At 43.4% G+C, this 15,028-nt stretch overlaps 1 protein-coding gene across 4 annotated transcripts in view; it reads right to left on the bottom strand.

Annotated features, from left to right (window-relative positions):
- The window catches only part of MAP3K20 (mitogen-activated protein kinase kinase kinase 20), a 276,975-nt gene that overhangs the window by 175,515 nt on the left and 86,432 nt on the right, over positions 1-15,028 (bottom strand). For all 4 annotated transcript variants that reach the window (XM_075317342.1, XM_075317345.1, XM_075317346.1 and 1 more), the window contains exon 3: positions 8,114-8,201. In XM_075317342.1, coding sequence (XP_075173457.1) covers positions 8,114-8,201 — 88 coding nt within the window. The remainder of the gene's footprint in view (positions 1-8,113; positions 8,202-15,028) is intronic.

The following is a 15,028-nucleotide window of genomic DNA, read 5'->3' as shown; positions in this document are numbered from 1 at the left end:
TGGATCCTGTCACAGGTAGGAAATCTTCTATCTAGGATTGTCGTGACGCCACTCTCAGAATTGCGGTCAGTGGGGACCGCCACTGCAGATTGAGGGACGCCTGGGGCTGATGGTGGGTGCAGTCAGTTGTAATAGCCTCCTGAGAGTGAGGCAAGCCCCAGGACCCTGTGTAGATGTGTAGAACCACAAGGCGCAGAATAACTCCACACAAGCAGAAGGTCTTTCAGGGGTTTTACTCACTGAAGATGGCAGGGTGAGTAACCCGGGCGTAGCTGGGATGAACCAGGCTGGAACCAGGTGTCCTTCAGGCTGACTGGTGAGGGTGGCTACCGACTCGCCTTCCTTAGCCCTTTACGTTTTGGGGTAACCCCGACTTTTAGTCCCTATGGGGGTCACCCAGGGAAGTTGCTGGTGCCTCTCTCCCCTTCGTTTTGGCCCGTTTGCTTGTAGCCTGGACCAGGACACTCCGGCTGCTTGCCTCCTGTGAACTATGGGCCCTAACTGTGGCTATGTGGCTGCGGACTCTGTAGTGTGGTCTTGGGGGTATGAATTGCCCCCTCATGCAGGTTTGGCAAGGAAAGGTGGATCTATCCCTGCACTGGGACCTGCTACCCGTTTGGGCCTGGTAACTCCCTAGCAGTCTCCTTACTTCCCACTCCGTTGCTCTCTCTTTAGCTGAAGATGGATTTCGGGTAGCACTACTAGGTGACCGTTCTCCCCCGTCGGTAGTCACTGCGCGGACGCTGTTAGACTGTCACAGCCCCAGGGGTCTGCTCCTCACGTCTGCTCTCCCCGGACTGCACACTAAACCGGCTCACTGCTCCTCCTCTCCTGTTCTTGCCTACGCCACCTAGCAACCAGGCTCTCTACCACACCCCTTGAGTGGAGATGGAGGCTTCGCCCCCTCCACTCCTCAAGTGGAGGTGAAGGCTTTGCCCCCTCCTGGGATCCCCAGGGGTCCTCTCAAAGGTACATGTGTGAGACCTGATCACTATGCGCCTGTGTAGTCACACCTCGGTCAGCCTTCTGGATTACCTGTATTGTACTGTCCCCAGCATGGATGCAGTACTCAGTGGTGCCTGACCAGGTCAGGGGCGCCACAGTATCAACCTCTATATCTTCTAAATGCTACTATACTGTAGCTTAAGCCAGCTACCACTATTACTGTATTATTGTGCAGCTTTGATTCAGTGGATAAAAAAATCATACCCCATGTACGCACATATAGGATCTTTTCTGAGACGAGAAGGAATAACCCAGGGACAGAGCGGGCGCCTATGCTTATATCAGCATTGTTTACTTACTGCTAATCAGCTCAGCTACAACATATTGCTGGCTATCTGCTATATCTGTAAACCAATATTAACCTGGAAGTTTGCTCAAGAGATAAGAGATTTAAAAATAACCCTCCAAAAATCAATGAATATATATATAATGAAAAACAAGATGGGTAAATTACCATTTTTCTTAAAATTACAAAAAAATATCCATTTTATATGGTACAGATTAGGGACAATCGAGGAAAATAGGTTACAATTTGATTACATTTGCATCCTGAGATGTAGAACTCTCATATGGGGACTAAAATATAGTAAAAAAAAAAAATGTTTTCCAGCACTTTAATATTATTGACCAATTCTTAGGAGAAGTCATCAGTATCAGATCACTGGGGGTCAAAACAGCTTACAAGATAAAAGAAAGAAAAGGGTTACAAACTCTGACACACCCTGGATCCACTCAATCTGCAGTCTACAATGTCCCATGAAACATAGAGGCTCTAGAACCTTAATCATCCCCTGTGATATATATGCCCCAGCCTTCCCAATGATGTATATACCCCCAGATTTTCCAGTGATTTATATGCTCCAGCATCCCCTGTGATATACATGCTCCAGCCTTCGCAGTGATGTATATCCCCCAAGTGTCCCTTGTGATGTATATGCCCCAGTGATGTACAGTATATGGCCCCAGCATTTCCTGTGATGTATGTGCCCAAGCATCTCCTGTGATGTATATGCACCAGCCTCTCCTGTGATGTATATGCACCAGCCTCTCCTGTGATGTATATGCACCAGCCTCTCCTGTGATGTATATGCACCAGCCTCTCCTGTGATGTATATGCGCCAGCCTCTCCTGTGATGTATATACACCAGCCTCTCCTGTGATGTATATGCACCAGCCTCTCCTGTGATGTATAGGCACCAGCCTCTCCTGTGATGTATATGCAATAGCCTCTCCTGTGATATATATGCACCAGCCTCTCCTGTGATGTATATCCACCAGCCTCTCCTGTGATCTATATGTATTAGCCTCTTCTGTGATGTATATATGCCCCCAGTTATTCCTGTGATATATATACTGCAGTTACAGCTTCACTTGTAATGTATATACTGCAGCCCCACATCTCTTGGGAAATATATGCTTCAGCCCCAGCATCCAGTGTGATGTATATGCTCTAGCCCCACCATCTCCTATGTGATGTATATGCTCCCACCCTAGCATCTCCTACAATATGTGATGTCTATGCTCCTGCCCCAGCATTCTCCTATGTGATGTATATACACCAGTCCCAGCATCTCTTATGGTATGTACATGCTTTAGCCCAAGTGTCTCTTTTGTGATGTATATACTTCAGCTCAAGCATCTCTTATGTGATGTATATACAGCAGGCCCAGCATCTCCTATGTGATGTGCTGTATATACAGAAGTCCTAGTGTCTTTTATGTGATGTAAATGCTTCAGCCCCAGAATCTCCTATGTGATGTATATACAGCAGTGTCATTGTCTCTGATGTGATGTATACAGCAGTCTCAGTGTTTTCTATGTGATGTATACTGCAGACCTCCAACTGCTTGAGTTCTATAAATGTAAAGTGAGCAGTGATGAATTTCCCACTGTGAGGAGACATGCAGTGTAATAGACATCTGTGTTGTTAACAATTTACTGATGCAAGTTCTTTACAAAACTTATGATCACAAAGAGGTAATTGCTCTGGACTGACGCAATCCTGGAAAAGTAGTTGAGAGAAGCAACATGATCAATATCACTAGACATCACAGCAGCACCAAGGTGAAGCAGCTCAGACCACCACACTGGAGGTACGTTAAAGGGAACCTGTCACCATGCAGAGCTGCAGCTAAAAAGGCCAACAAAATTCTGGCATGTATCAAGACAAGCAGAGAATCTAGATCAAGAGAGGTGATTATTCCCCTATACTCTGCCCTGGTCAGACCCCACCTGGAATACTATGTACAGTTCTGGGCACCCCAATTCAAGAAAGACATCGATATATTGCAGCAAGTCCAGAGAAGAGCAACCAAGATGATAGAAGGCCTGCAAACCATGTCATATGAAGAACGGCTAAAAGAACTAGGGATGTTTAGTTTGAAAAAGAGAAGGCTGAGAAGAGACTTAATAGTGGTCTACAAATATCTGAAACTTAGTCACAGTGCAGAGGGAGCCACCCTATTCTCATTAGCACAAGGAAGTACACGAAGCAATGCGAGGAAACTTAAAGGAAGGAGATTCAGATTAGACATTAGGAAAAACTTTCTGACAGTGAGGACAGTCAGGGAGTGAAACAGGCGACCACGGGAGGTAGTGAGGGCAGTCAGGGAGTGGAACAGGCGACCACGGGAGGTATTGAGGGCAGTCAGAGAGTGGAACAGGCGACCACGGGAGGTGGTGAGCTCTCCATCAATGGAAATCTTCAAGCAGCAACTGGATAAACATATAGCTGGGATGATTTAGGAAAGCCTGCACTCGCAGGGGGTTGGACCCAATGGCCCATGAGGTCCCTTCCAACTCCACCATTCTATGATTCTATGATAGGAGAAATATCCAAATGGTCCTTGGCAGAAAAAGCTTCTCCAACCAGGTTTGTTCACAACGAGATGTTTCTGCATTTATATATTTTTTATATTGTTTAAAAGTAAACAGAGCGACCGCACTGATATCCACAGGTAACGCCAGTACATAAATATATCCTATCCAGCCTTCTATGTATAAACTAACACGAAAAGAATATGTTCACAGAATACAGTTTTCCTGTAAATACTTAATTGTCTTATGGGTAATTCACTGTAATACCATGTAATAACTAGCTGAAACGTTTCTATCCACTCAATGGGAAGAAAAAGCAAACTGAGAAGTAGTAATACCTCTGTTATTATTCAGAAAACGCCAGAAAATTATATTTATATACAGGGATAGGGGAATTCATGGTACATTAATAAGCAAAGGGATTAGGGGAGTTACATTGTATAAACGACCTCCACTTTTTTGTAATGTCTACAAGACAATTCAAGCAAGTTGCAGTTATCTGATGTGTTACTCTTTTATGCTTCATCATGCATGCAAGGGTTATTAATGGAGAAAATAGAAATCTTACTGAAAAATGAAGACACTGTTACAGTCTTGACACTTCAAGAGTAACCGTTGTTTTAATTTTTATTTTAAAAATCTATAGAATGTATAAAAATACGCAGCTTTGTAATATATCTTATCAGAGAAATTTGCTTCTTTCTCCTCCTGGATTGATCTTTCACTCTTAATTGTCACACAGTGTTCAGCTCTAAACTCACCAAGTGTCATGGTGTCTTCTGACCCTGTGTCTTCTGACCCTGTTCACACTGCAGAGTGATACGTCACACTATGGTTTCCCTGGTGCTTTTGAGTAGCACAGTCAGACTCAGGCGTCGACCAGTTGTGAGCTTATTAGTGATCAGTCTAGCAGGAGTTAATTTCTGCTAGCCTGGGGATTGCTCTTAAGCCTTGTTCACACACTGCGTTTTTACCCGCGTTTTATTTGCGTTTTTCCTACAGAAATTTCTTGAGAAAATGGTTGTAATCTTTCTGCAGACATTCCCCAGCAAAACCTATGGAAAAAAAATAGCTGTGCGCGCACTGCGTTTTTTTTCTCAAGAACATTCTTTCTGCAGAATTTCTTGAGAAAAAGAATGAGCATGTCACTTCTTTTCTGCAGATACCTGCATTTTTTGCCAATTTGGGTAATCAAATTCCTGCTTTTATTATAGGTGCGGGACCCAGGGATGGGACATGCACCTACATAAGAGACATTATGGCATGTGGTGTGGACATGAAATCAGTGAGTGCATGGCAAGGAAATATCCCCTTTACATTAGGTTTGCAATCAGAATAACATTAAAAGTTGCATCATTATTTCATTATATATTACTATTATTATTAGTGTTCTCTCTTATTTTTACTGATTATATAGTGAGTATTACTTTAGATATTAACCCCTTAACGACCATGGGCATAGAGTCATAGAGTTACTGCCTGCGGTCTGCTGCTGGCACCTTGCCGCGATCGGCTCACATCTCAGCTGATTTTCACAGCTGAGATGTGTGCCTGCCAGGCACGACCAGAATTGTTATCTGCTCGTGCCGTTTAACCCCTTAAATGGCACTGTCAATATGTGACAGCGCCATTATAATCGCATCGGCGGTAAACATTTACTCACCGGCCGATACCGGAAATCACGTGACGTGATCACGTGACTTCCGGTGGTTGTCATAGTAGCAAAGGGTCATGTGATGACTCCTGTTGCTCACATTTATTACTTTCGGTTTCACCCGGCCCGGAGCTGAGTAAGGCAGAAAATGAGCATATCTGCTGTTTACAGCTGTGTAGCTGTGATCAGCAGATATGGCAGAGCGATCGGATTCTTGATCCATATAGCCCCCTAGGGGGACTAGTAAAATAAAAAAAAAAATTTAAAAAATAATAAAAAAAACCAAACATATAAGTTCAAATCACCCCCCTTCCGCCCCATTGAAAATTAAAGGGTTAAAAAAATAAAACATATACACACATTTGGTATTGCCGCGTTCAGAAATGCCCAATCTATCAAAATATAAAATCAATTAATCTGATTGGTAAACAGCGTAGCGGCAAAAAAATTCCAAATGCCAAAATTACGTTTTTTGGTCGCCACAAATTTTGCGCAAAATGCAATAACAGGCGATCAAAACGTAGCATTTGCTAACACAAAAAATAAGTTGTCACTGAGCCATAGATCCCGAAAAATGACAACGCTACAGGTCACGGAAGATGGCGTAAAACGTATGCCCCTTTTTTCGGATAAACTTCTGATTTTTTTAACCCTTTATATAAAAGTAAACTTGTACATGTTTTGTGTCTACGAACTCTCATCGACCTAATGCATCACACCCACACATCAGTTTTACCATATAGTGAACACAGTGAATAAAATATCTCAAATACAATTGTGCTATCGCACTTTTTTTGCAATTTTTCCGCATTTGGATTTTTATTTTTGCCGTTTTCCAGTATACTATATGGTAAAACGTATGGTTTCATTTAAAAGTACAGCTCGTTCCGCAAAAAATGAGCCCTCACATGACCATATTGACTGAAAAATAAAAAAGTTACGTCTCTCAAAAAAAGAATGGCAAAAAAAAACAAAAACGGAAAGCGAGAAATAGGTCGGTCGTGAAGGGGTTAAAGGCTCTTTCCATGGATTCTATATTTATGACTTATTCCTAGGATAGATTATCAATGTAAGTTCTGTTGGGGTTTAAAACCTGGCACCAACAGTTTCTTTTTTTATGGGGGTGCCTAGTGTCAGACCCAAACTGCTCTGATATTGATGACCTATCGTAAGGATAAGTCATCATTATATAGGTCTTAAAAAAACCTTGATAAACATAAACTCTATTGCAATTGTGGATTCTGTCAACAAGATGCTGTTTAAAAGATATATTAAAGAGAATATACAGTGACGGAAATAACTATTTGACCCCTTGCTGATTTTGTAAGTTTGACCACTGACAAAAATATGAACAGTCTGGTTTTAACTGTATAAAGGGTTATTTCCAGTATTGAAAGTTATCCTTTATCTGTAGTAACCCCTTAGGAATTACATGACTTTATGCTCACTTCTGTTTAATGAAATTCCACAAAATGTACCATACACACAAAAACAAAAACTTCAATAACAGTTACTGATGATGATTGCACAGCTCCTATATTGTATTATAATATATAACATATTAGGTTACATAGGAGACTATAAAGAGGAGGATAATGTACAGTACCGACCAAAAGTTTGGACACACCTTCTCATCTCTAGAACAACTATTAAGAGGAGACTTTGTGCAGCAGGCCTTCATGGTAAAATAGCTGCTAGCAAACCACTGCTAAGGACAGACAACAAGCAGACGAGACTTGTTTGGGCTAAAGAACACAAGGAATGGACATTAGACCAGTGGAAATCTGTGCTTTGGTCTGATGAGTCCAAATTTGAGATCTTTGGATCCAACCACCATGTCTTTGTAGAAAAGGTGAACGGATGGACTCTACATGGCTGGTTCCCACCGTGAAGCATGGAGGAGGAGGTGTGATGGTGTGGGGGTGCTTTGCTGGTGACACTGTTTGGGATTTATTCAAAATTGAAGGCATACAGAACCAGCATGGCTACCACAGCATCTTGCAGCGGCATGATATTCCATCTGGTTTGCGTTTAGTTGGACCATCATTTATTTTTCAACAGGACAATGACCCCAAACACACCTCCAGGCTATGTAAGGGCTATTTGACTAAGAAGGAGAGTGATGGGGTGCTACGCCAGATGACCTGGTCTCCACAGTCACCAGACCTGAACCCAATCGAGATGGTTTGGGGTGAGCTGGACCGCAGAGTGAAGGCAAAAGGGCCAACAAGTGCTAAGCATCTCTGGGAACTCCTTCAAGACTGTTGGAAAACCATTTCCGGTGACTACCTCTTGAAGCTCATCAAGAGAATGCCAAAAGTGTGCAAAGCAGTAATCAAAGCAAAAGGTGGCTACTTTGAAGAACCTAGAATATAAGACATATTTTCAGTTGTTTCACACTTTTTGTTAAGTATTTCATTCCAGATATTTTCAATCATAGTTTTGATACCTTCAATGTGAATCTACAATTTTTAGAGTCATGAAAATAAAGAAAACTCTTTGAATGAGAAGGTGTGTCCAAACTTTTGGTCTGTACTGTAAGTGTCACCACAGTAGGCAGAATTGATAAAATGTAATTTTTTTTTACTACGACAACATGAACTGACATATTTTCAAAAACACAGATATTATTCTTACCTGTAACAATACAATAATTTGGCGGTTCAAGTACTGCTCCATAAAATTGGATGATATTTCTGTGGCTGAGCATGCTAAGGATTTCTGCCTGTAAATAGAAAGGAAACGAGAGTTGACAACAATATACATAACGTGACGACAGAATCACAATTTGCGACAAAACATTTCTGGCTTATCTCATATACGGTCATAGCTACACATAGACCCAAAACCACACATCGTGTTACTGGAAATTACGGCAGCTTTGCTATGAGGTTTTTGGCTGCACCTCTGAATAGGTAAAACATATTAAACCATAAAAGCCACATAAATGGATCACTCTCTTTCTTCCTACCATTTACTCAATAGCTATTATTTAACCGAGAGCTTATAAGTTAGTTTTCAATATAATGAACAAGTTATATCACTGTAAGGAGAAAAGGAAGGGTTTTTCAGAGTTTAAAAATAAAGTAAAGAACGGTAGCTAGATCTGTATACATGCGATTTCCGAAATATTTTATTTTTTACTGTCTTGCTCAGCTCTGTGCAGCTTAGGCCTGGATTACCAATGCAAAACACTATAGTTCCTATGATTTTGTTTTTTAAGTCATATACAAAAAGATTTGCAAAAAATTGTTGTTCTTTTTTGCAGTTTTGCAGCAGTTTAAAGCACAACCATTAACAATTAAACTGCTTTTAGCTTCAATCCTGCTGAAAACCATGCCAATCTGCAATTTGCATTGGTTTTGGTTGCACTGTATCCCTCATGCACTAGGTGGAGAAGACTCTGGTGGACCTTTCTAGGTGGAGAAGACCCTGGTGGACCTATCTAGGCAGAGAAGACAATGGTGGATCTTTCCAGGCGGAGAAGACCCTGGTGGACCTATCTAGGCAGAGAAGACCAATGTGGACCTTTCTAGGCAGAGAAGACCCTGGTGGACCTATCTAGGCAGAGAAGACACTGGTGGACCTATCTAGGCGGAGAAGACCCTGATGGACCTATCTAGGCAGAGAAGACCATGGTGGACCTATCTAGGCGGACAAGACCCTGGTAGACCTATCTAGGCGGAGAAGATCCTTAGTGGAACTATCTAGGCAGAGAAGCCCTGGTGGAACTATCTAGGCAGAGAAGTTTCTAGTGGACCTATATAGGCGGAAAAGACCCTAGTAGACCTATATAGGCGGAAAAGACCCTAGTAGACCTATCTAGATGGAAAAGACCTTGGTGGACCTATCTAGGGGGAGAAGACCCTGGTGGACCTATCTAGATGGAAAAGACCCTGGTGGACCTATCTAGGGGAAGAATGCCCTTGTGAACCTATGGTGGACCTATCTAGGTGGAGAAAAGCATGGTAGACCTATCTAGGTTTGCATGCTCATCCATCATGTCGCCATGGCTTGAGATCGAGCTCATAGTGAGAACGTAACCTTACATGTCCCCGTGCTGTCAGTTTTTTTTCTTGGATTGCACACAGATCCATAGAGTTTCACTGATCTATACACACATCCATTTTAAAAACTATGTGTCTGATCAGTGAGACTAAATGGTGCTTTACACACTGCGACATTGCTAGCAATTGCTAGCGATGTCGTGAGCGATAGCACCCGCCCCCGTCGTTCGTGCGACATGTGGTTATCGCTGAGGTAGCGAACAATATCGCTACGACAGCGTCACACGCACATACCTGTTCGGCGACGTCGCTCTTGCTGCCGAACAATTCCTCCTTCAAGGGGAAGTTGCGTTCGGCGTCACAGCGGCGTCACAAAACGGCTGCCCAGTAGAAGAGGAGGGGAGGAGATGAGCGGCTGGCACATGCCACCCGAGGTGGGGAGGTATTCCTTCCTCCTTTCAAATGGACACAGGTAGGATGATGTTCGTCGTTCCTGCGGTGTCACACACAGCGATGTGTGATGCCACAGGAACGATGAACAACCTGCAGAATGAAACACCAACGACATTATTATTCGGAGCAACGTGTCAACGATTTTTGACGTTTTTGCGATCATTGATCATCGTTCCTAGCTGTCACACGCTGCGATGTCGCTAACGACGCCGGATGTGCGTCACAAAGACCGTGACCCCGATATCATATATATCGTTAGTGATGTCGCAGCATGTAAAGCACCCTTTAGAGCATGGCCTATTCTCATTCATATTGACCATTAGGCCCTATGTGCACACTGCGGTTTTACCTGCGGTTTTGCTGCGGAAATTTCTTGAGAAATGTTTGAAATTTTTCTGCAGACATTTCCCAGCAAAACCTATGGGGAAAAAAATAGCTGTGCGCACGCTGCGTTTTTTTCTCAAGAAAATTCTTTGAGCAGAATTTCTTGAGAAAATTTCTTGAGAAAATGTGCATGTCACTTCTTTTCCGCAGGTACCTGGGGTATTTCACTCCATTCACTGTAATGTAATCGCGAAATACCGGGGGTATACCGCAGCTAGCAAATGATGTGCGGTATACCCCCGGTATAGCCGCGATTTACCTGCGGTAATGCTTATCACTGCCTGCGGTTTTGCAGGAAGTGATATCATTATGACAGAAGAGGAAGCGGAGCAGAATAAACACACACGTCACACTCCCTGGACGCCGCACAGAAGCCCTTCCGTGTGACCTCCGGTACCCGTGCAGTCTGTGTCCCGCTCCAGCCCTGCCGCTGCAGCACAGCAGTGTCAGTGTCTGCCCGCAGTGTCAGCAGCTTGTCACGCTGCAGTGCTGGCAGCCGCGGGGATGCCGAGCGCTGCTGTCAGGAGGTGAGATGAGATCATTACCTGCTGTGACGATCTCCTAACGTCACCACCGTCACTGGCGTCTATGCCCGTCTCGCGGGTGGCCCGAGACTGTCACTAGCGGTGACATCACAGGCTCTCGTGATACTGCTGAGAACGCGGCGGGCATAGAAGTCAGTGACAGCGCTGACGTCAGCAGAGCAGGAGATCGTCACTTCAGGTAATGATCTCATCTAACCTCTTGACAGCAGCACTCGTCATGCCCTGCAGTGACCTGGGCTGACCTCATGATGTTAGCTCAGGCCACTGCATTGCTCTCCCAGCCAATGGGGAACATTCTGTTCTTCATTGACTGGGACAGTGGCTATGGTATGGATCGGCATGTGACCCCCTTATTGGATTACGCCGGACCCGGATTTGATTGCTCTTTTCAATAAATTGGTGAAAGAGGGAATGTTTTGGGCAGTTTTTTTTTTCAAATAAAACTTTTTTTGTTGTCTATTTTTTATTTCTTACTGACTGGGTTGGTGATGTCGGGTATCTGATAGACGCGTGACATCACTAACCCCAGGGCTTGATGCCAGGTGACATTACACATCTGGCATCAACCCCATATATTACCCCGTTTGCCACCGCACCAGGGCAACGGGATGAGTTGGGGCGAAGCGCCAGGATTGGCACGTCTAATGGATGCGCCACTACTGGGGCGGCTGCGGCCTGCTATTTTTAGGCTGGGGAGTGTCCAATAACAGTGGACCTCCCTAGTCTGAGAATATCAGACCCCAGCTGTCCGCTTTACCTTGGCTGGTGATCCAATTTGGGGGATTGGACCCCACATTTTTTGTTTTAAATTATTTATTTAATGTAAAATAACAGCGTGGGGTGCCCTCTGTTTTGGATTACCAGCCAAGGTGAAGCTGCCAGCTGTGGTTTGCAGACTGCAGCCGTCTGCTTTACCCTAGCTGGCTACAAAAGATGGGGGGACCTCACGTCGTTTTTTTTTATTAAATTATTTATTTTTTGGCTAAATACAAGGCTAGGCACCCTTTAGTGCCACATGAAAGTCACTAAAGGTTGCCAGCTTAGAATATGCAGGGGGGTGGGATATTATTTACGGTAGGTCTTTCTCATCTAGCTATCTATCTATCCATCTATCTATCTATCTATCCCTCTATCTCTCTATCTCTCTATCTATTCATCTATCCATCTTTCCCTCTATCCATTATCTGTCTGTCTATCTATCGATTATCTATCTATTATCTATATTATTTATTGCAGTTACAGCATAAAAAAAACGCAGGGACCAACCTGCGGAAAAACCGCGGCAAAACGCTGCAAAAAGGCGTGCGTTTTTCCCGCGGTTTTGGTGCGTTTTTTTTACCGCAGGTGCAGTAATCTTCAATTCAAAGAAGTTTCTCAAGAAATTTTCTTGAGAAAAATCACTTTTCTAGTGCGCACATAGTCGAGTCAACAGATAAAAAAAATTCAGACATTCAGTAAAAAAGAAAATAACAGATAAGAAAAAAAAATAGTTGATGCAAATCAGTGGATGCCACATTGATAAAAAGAACTGTCCATTTTTTTTAAAGATTCACCCAGATGTGTAAATGTAGCCTTAAGGCCGTTTTACACGCTGCGATCTCGCTAGCGATATCGCTAGCGTGCGTACCCGCCCCCATCAGTTGTGCGTCATGGGCAAATTGCTGCCCGTGGCGCACAGCCGCACATCACTGGACCCATCACACTACTTACCTGCCTATCGAAGTCGCTGTGACCTGCAAACCGCCTCCTTTCTAAGGGGCGGTTTGTTCGGCGTCACAGCGACGTCACTAAGCGGGCGCCCAATAGAAGCGGAGGGGCGGAGATGAGCGGCTGTAACATCCCGCCCACCTCCTTCCTTCCTCATTGCTGACGACCACAGGTAAGGTGAGGTTCCTCGTTCCTGCTGTGTCACACATAGCGATGGGTGATGCCACAGGAACGACGAACAACATCGTATCTGCAGCAGCAACGATAATTGGGAATAGGGAAGCATGTCACCGATTAACGATTTTGCATGATTTTGCGACCTTTTTCAATCGGTCGTAGGTTTCACACGCAACGACCAGGGCTGTGGAGTCGGTAAACCAAACCTTCAACTCCGACTCCTCAATTTCTCTTGCACCGACTCCGACTCATGAACATGTGTATGTGAACATCAGACATTTAATAATTTTTATGATACAATAATCCAGATATTTGGATAGAACATAAAATATATTTATTGGACACAACTTTAGAACACAAACTGTAATAAATTGTAAATATGTAATACACTATGTAATATACAGTAGATTACATATATATCTTGTGTGTGTATATGTATATATATTACATATTGTATTACATATTTACAATTTATTGTTTTTTTGTGTTCTAAAGTTGTATTCCAATAAATATATTTTATGTTCTATCTAAATATCTGGATTATTGTATCATAAAAATGATTAAATGTCTGATGTTCACATTGCACTACAATACATTTTTCACTTAAATATAAGCATTATACTAAATGTTATTATTTAGTAAAATATTCAGCACATTCTGAATTGCACTACTGTCTCCAATTTATTATATATTTTAGGAGTCGGAGTCGGTGCATTTTATACCGACTCAGACTCCGACTCCACCAAAATGAGCTCCGACTCCACGACTCCGACTCCACAGCCCTGGCAACGACATCGCTAAAGAGGCCGGATGTGCGTCACGAATTCCATGAGCCCAACGACATCGCTTTAAGGGGGCTTTACACGCTACGACATCGCTAATGCGAACTCGTTGGGGTCACGGAATTGGTGACGCACATCTGGCCGCATTAGCGATGCCGTTGCGTGTGACACCGATGAGCGATTTTGCATCGTTGCAAAAATGTGCAAAATCGCTCATCGGTGACATGGGGGTTTAGTCTCAAAAATCGTTGCTGCTGCAGGTACGATGTTGTTCCTCGTTCCTGTGACGGCACACATCGCTCCGTGTGACACCGCAGGAATGAGGAAGCTCTCCTTACCTGCCTTCCGGCCGCTATGTGGAAGGAAGGAGGTGGGCGGGATGTTACGTCCCGCTCAGTTCTGCCCCTCCGCTGCTATTGGGCGGCCGCTCAGTGACGTCGCTGTGACGCCGCACGGACCGCCCCCTTAGAAAGGAGGCGGTTCGCCGGTCACAGCGACGTCGCCGGGCAGGTAAGTATGTGTGACGGGTCTGGACGATGTTGTGCGATTTGCCCGTGTCGCACAACAGATGGGGGCGGGTACCCACGCTGGCGATATCGGGACCGATATCGCAGTGTGTAAAGCCCGCTTCAGTTATGTCGTAGCGTGTAAAGCCACCTTTAGACTCAATAATGCAGAGATAACTAAATATAAGATACATTGAGCAATGTAGTTACAAAGTTTCAAAAGTATGCAGGAAATGAATAGGCATTCGGCAGCAATATCCACACATCCTCATTTATGAAGAAATTTTTACTAGACTTGGAAAAAAAACAATTTACAGTTAAAGTGATTTTTCTTCCTTTTTTATGACACTGTAGATGTGACAGCTCACACATTTAAGTGGACACAATATTACAGTTTACACCGTAGACTAAACAATGTCTTAGTTAAGTATTTTCTTACATAAACCGCACACTCACATGTTTAGCAAGTGTCTCATAAACAGTCACATATACGCTCTATGGTTTTAAGTCCACCATGTACAAAGCAAGTGCTTCATGTTCCTACGATTAGAACAAAAAAAAAAATACATTGCGAAGAAATGATGTCAGTGCTCTTTATTACCCAACTACATCGTACGGCTATGTGTACACAGAGTTTCCTGAGAAGATGCTTGGACCAGGTCCAATCCAAAAGAACGTATGAAAATCACTTTCAAAATGCTTAAAATATGCTTCCTATTGTAAAATCACTTTGCTATTCATAAATTCAGTATTATGAGCATTTGTTTTTTTCACATCAGCGAGATGAAAAATAAGAGAAAGTTGATGTCACTTCTCTGAAGCAAATCCTGATGAAATCCGTTCCAGAATAGACTCTGTCCAATCAAAAGGCTGCAAAAAAAACCGCTTCAAGCGAGTTATCTCCAAGTGTTTCCATTTAAAATGGTATTTGAATGCATCAAAAAACCTCTGAGTGCACATGCACTGTAAAGCCGTCCTTGGTGGTCTTAGG

The sequence above is a fragment of the Anomaloglossus baeobatrachus genome, chromosome 7, assembly GCF_048569485.1.
Source record: "Anomaloglossus baeobatrachus isolate aAnoBae1 chromosome 7, aAnoBae1.hap1, whole genome shotgun sequence".
NCBI lineage: Eukaryota > Metazoa > Chordata > Amphibia > Anura > Aromobatidae > Anomaloglossus > Anomaloglossus baeobatrachus.
Note: the sequence above shows the minus strand (reverse complement) of the source record. Positions and strands in the feature narration are given on the sequence as shown.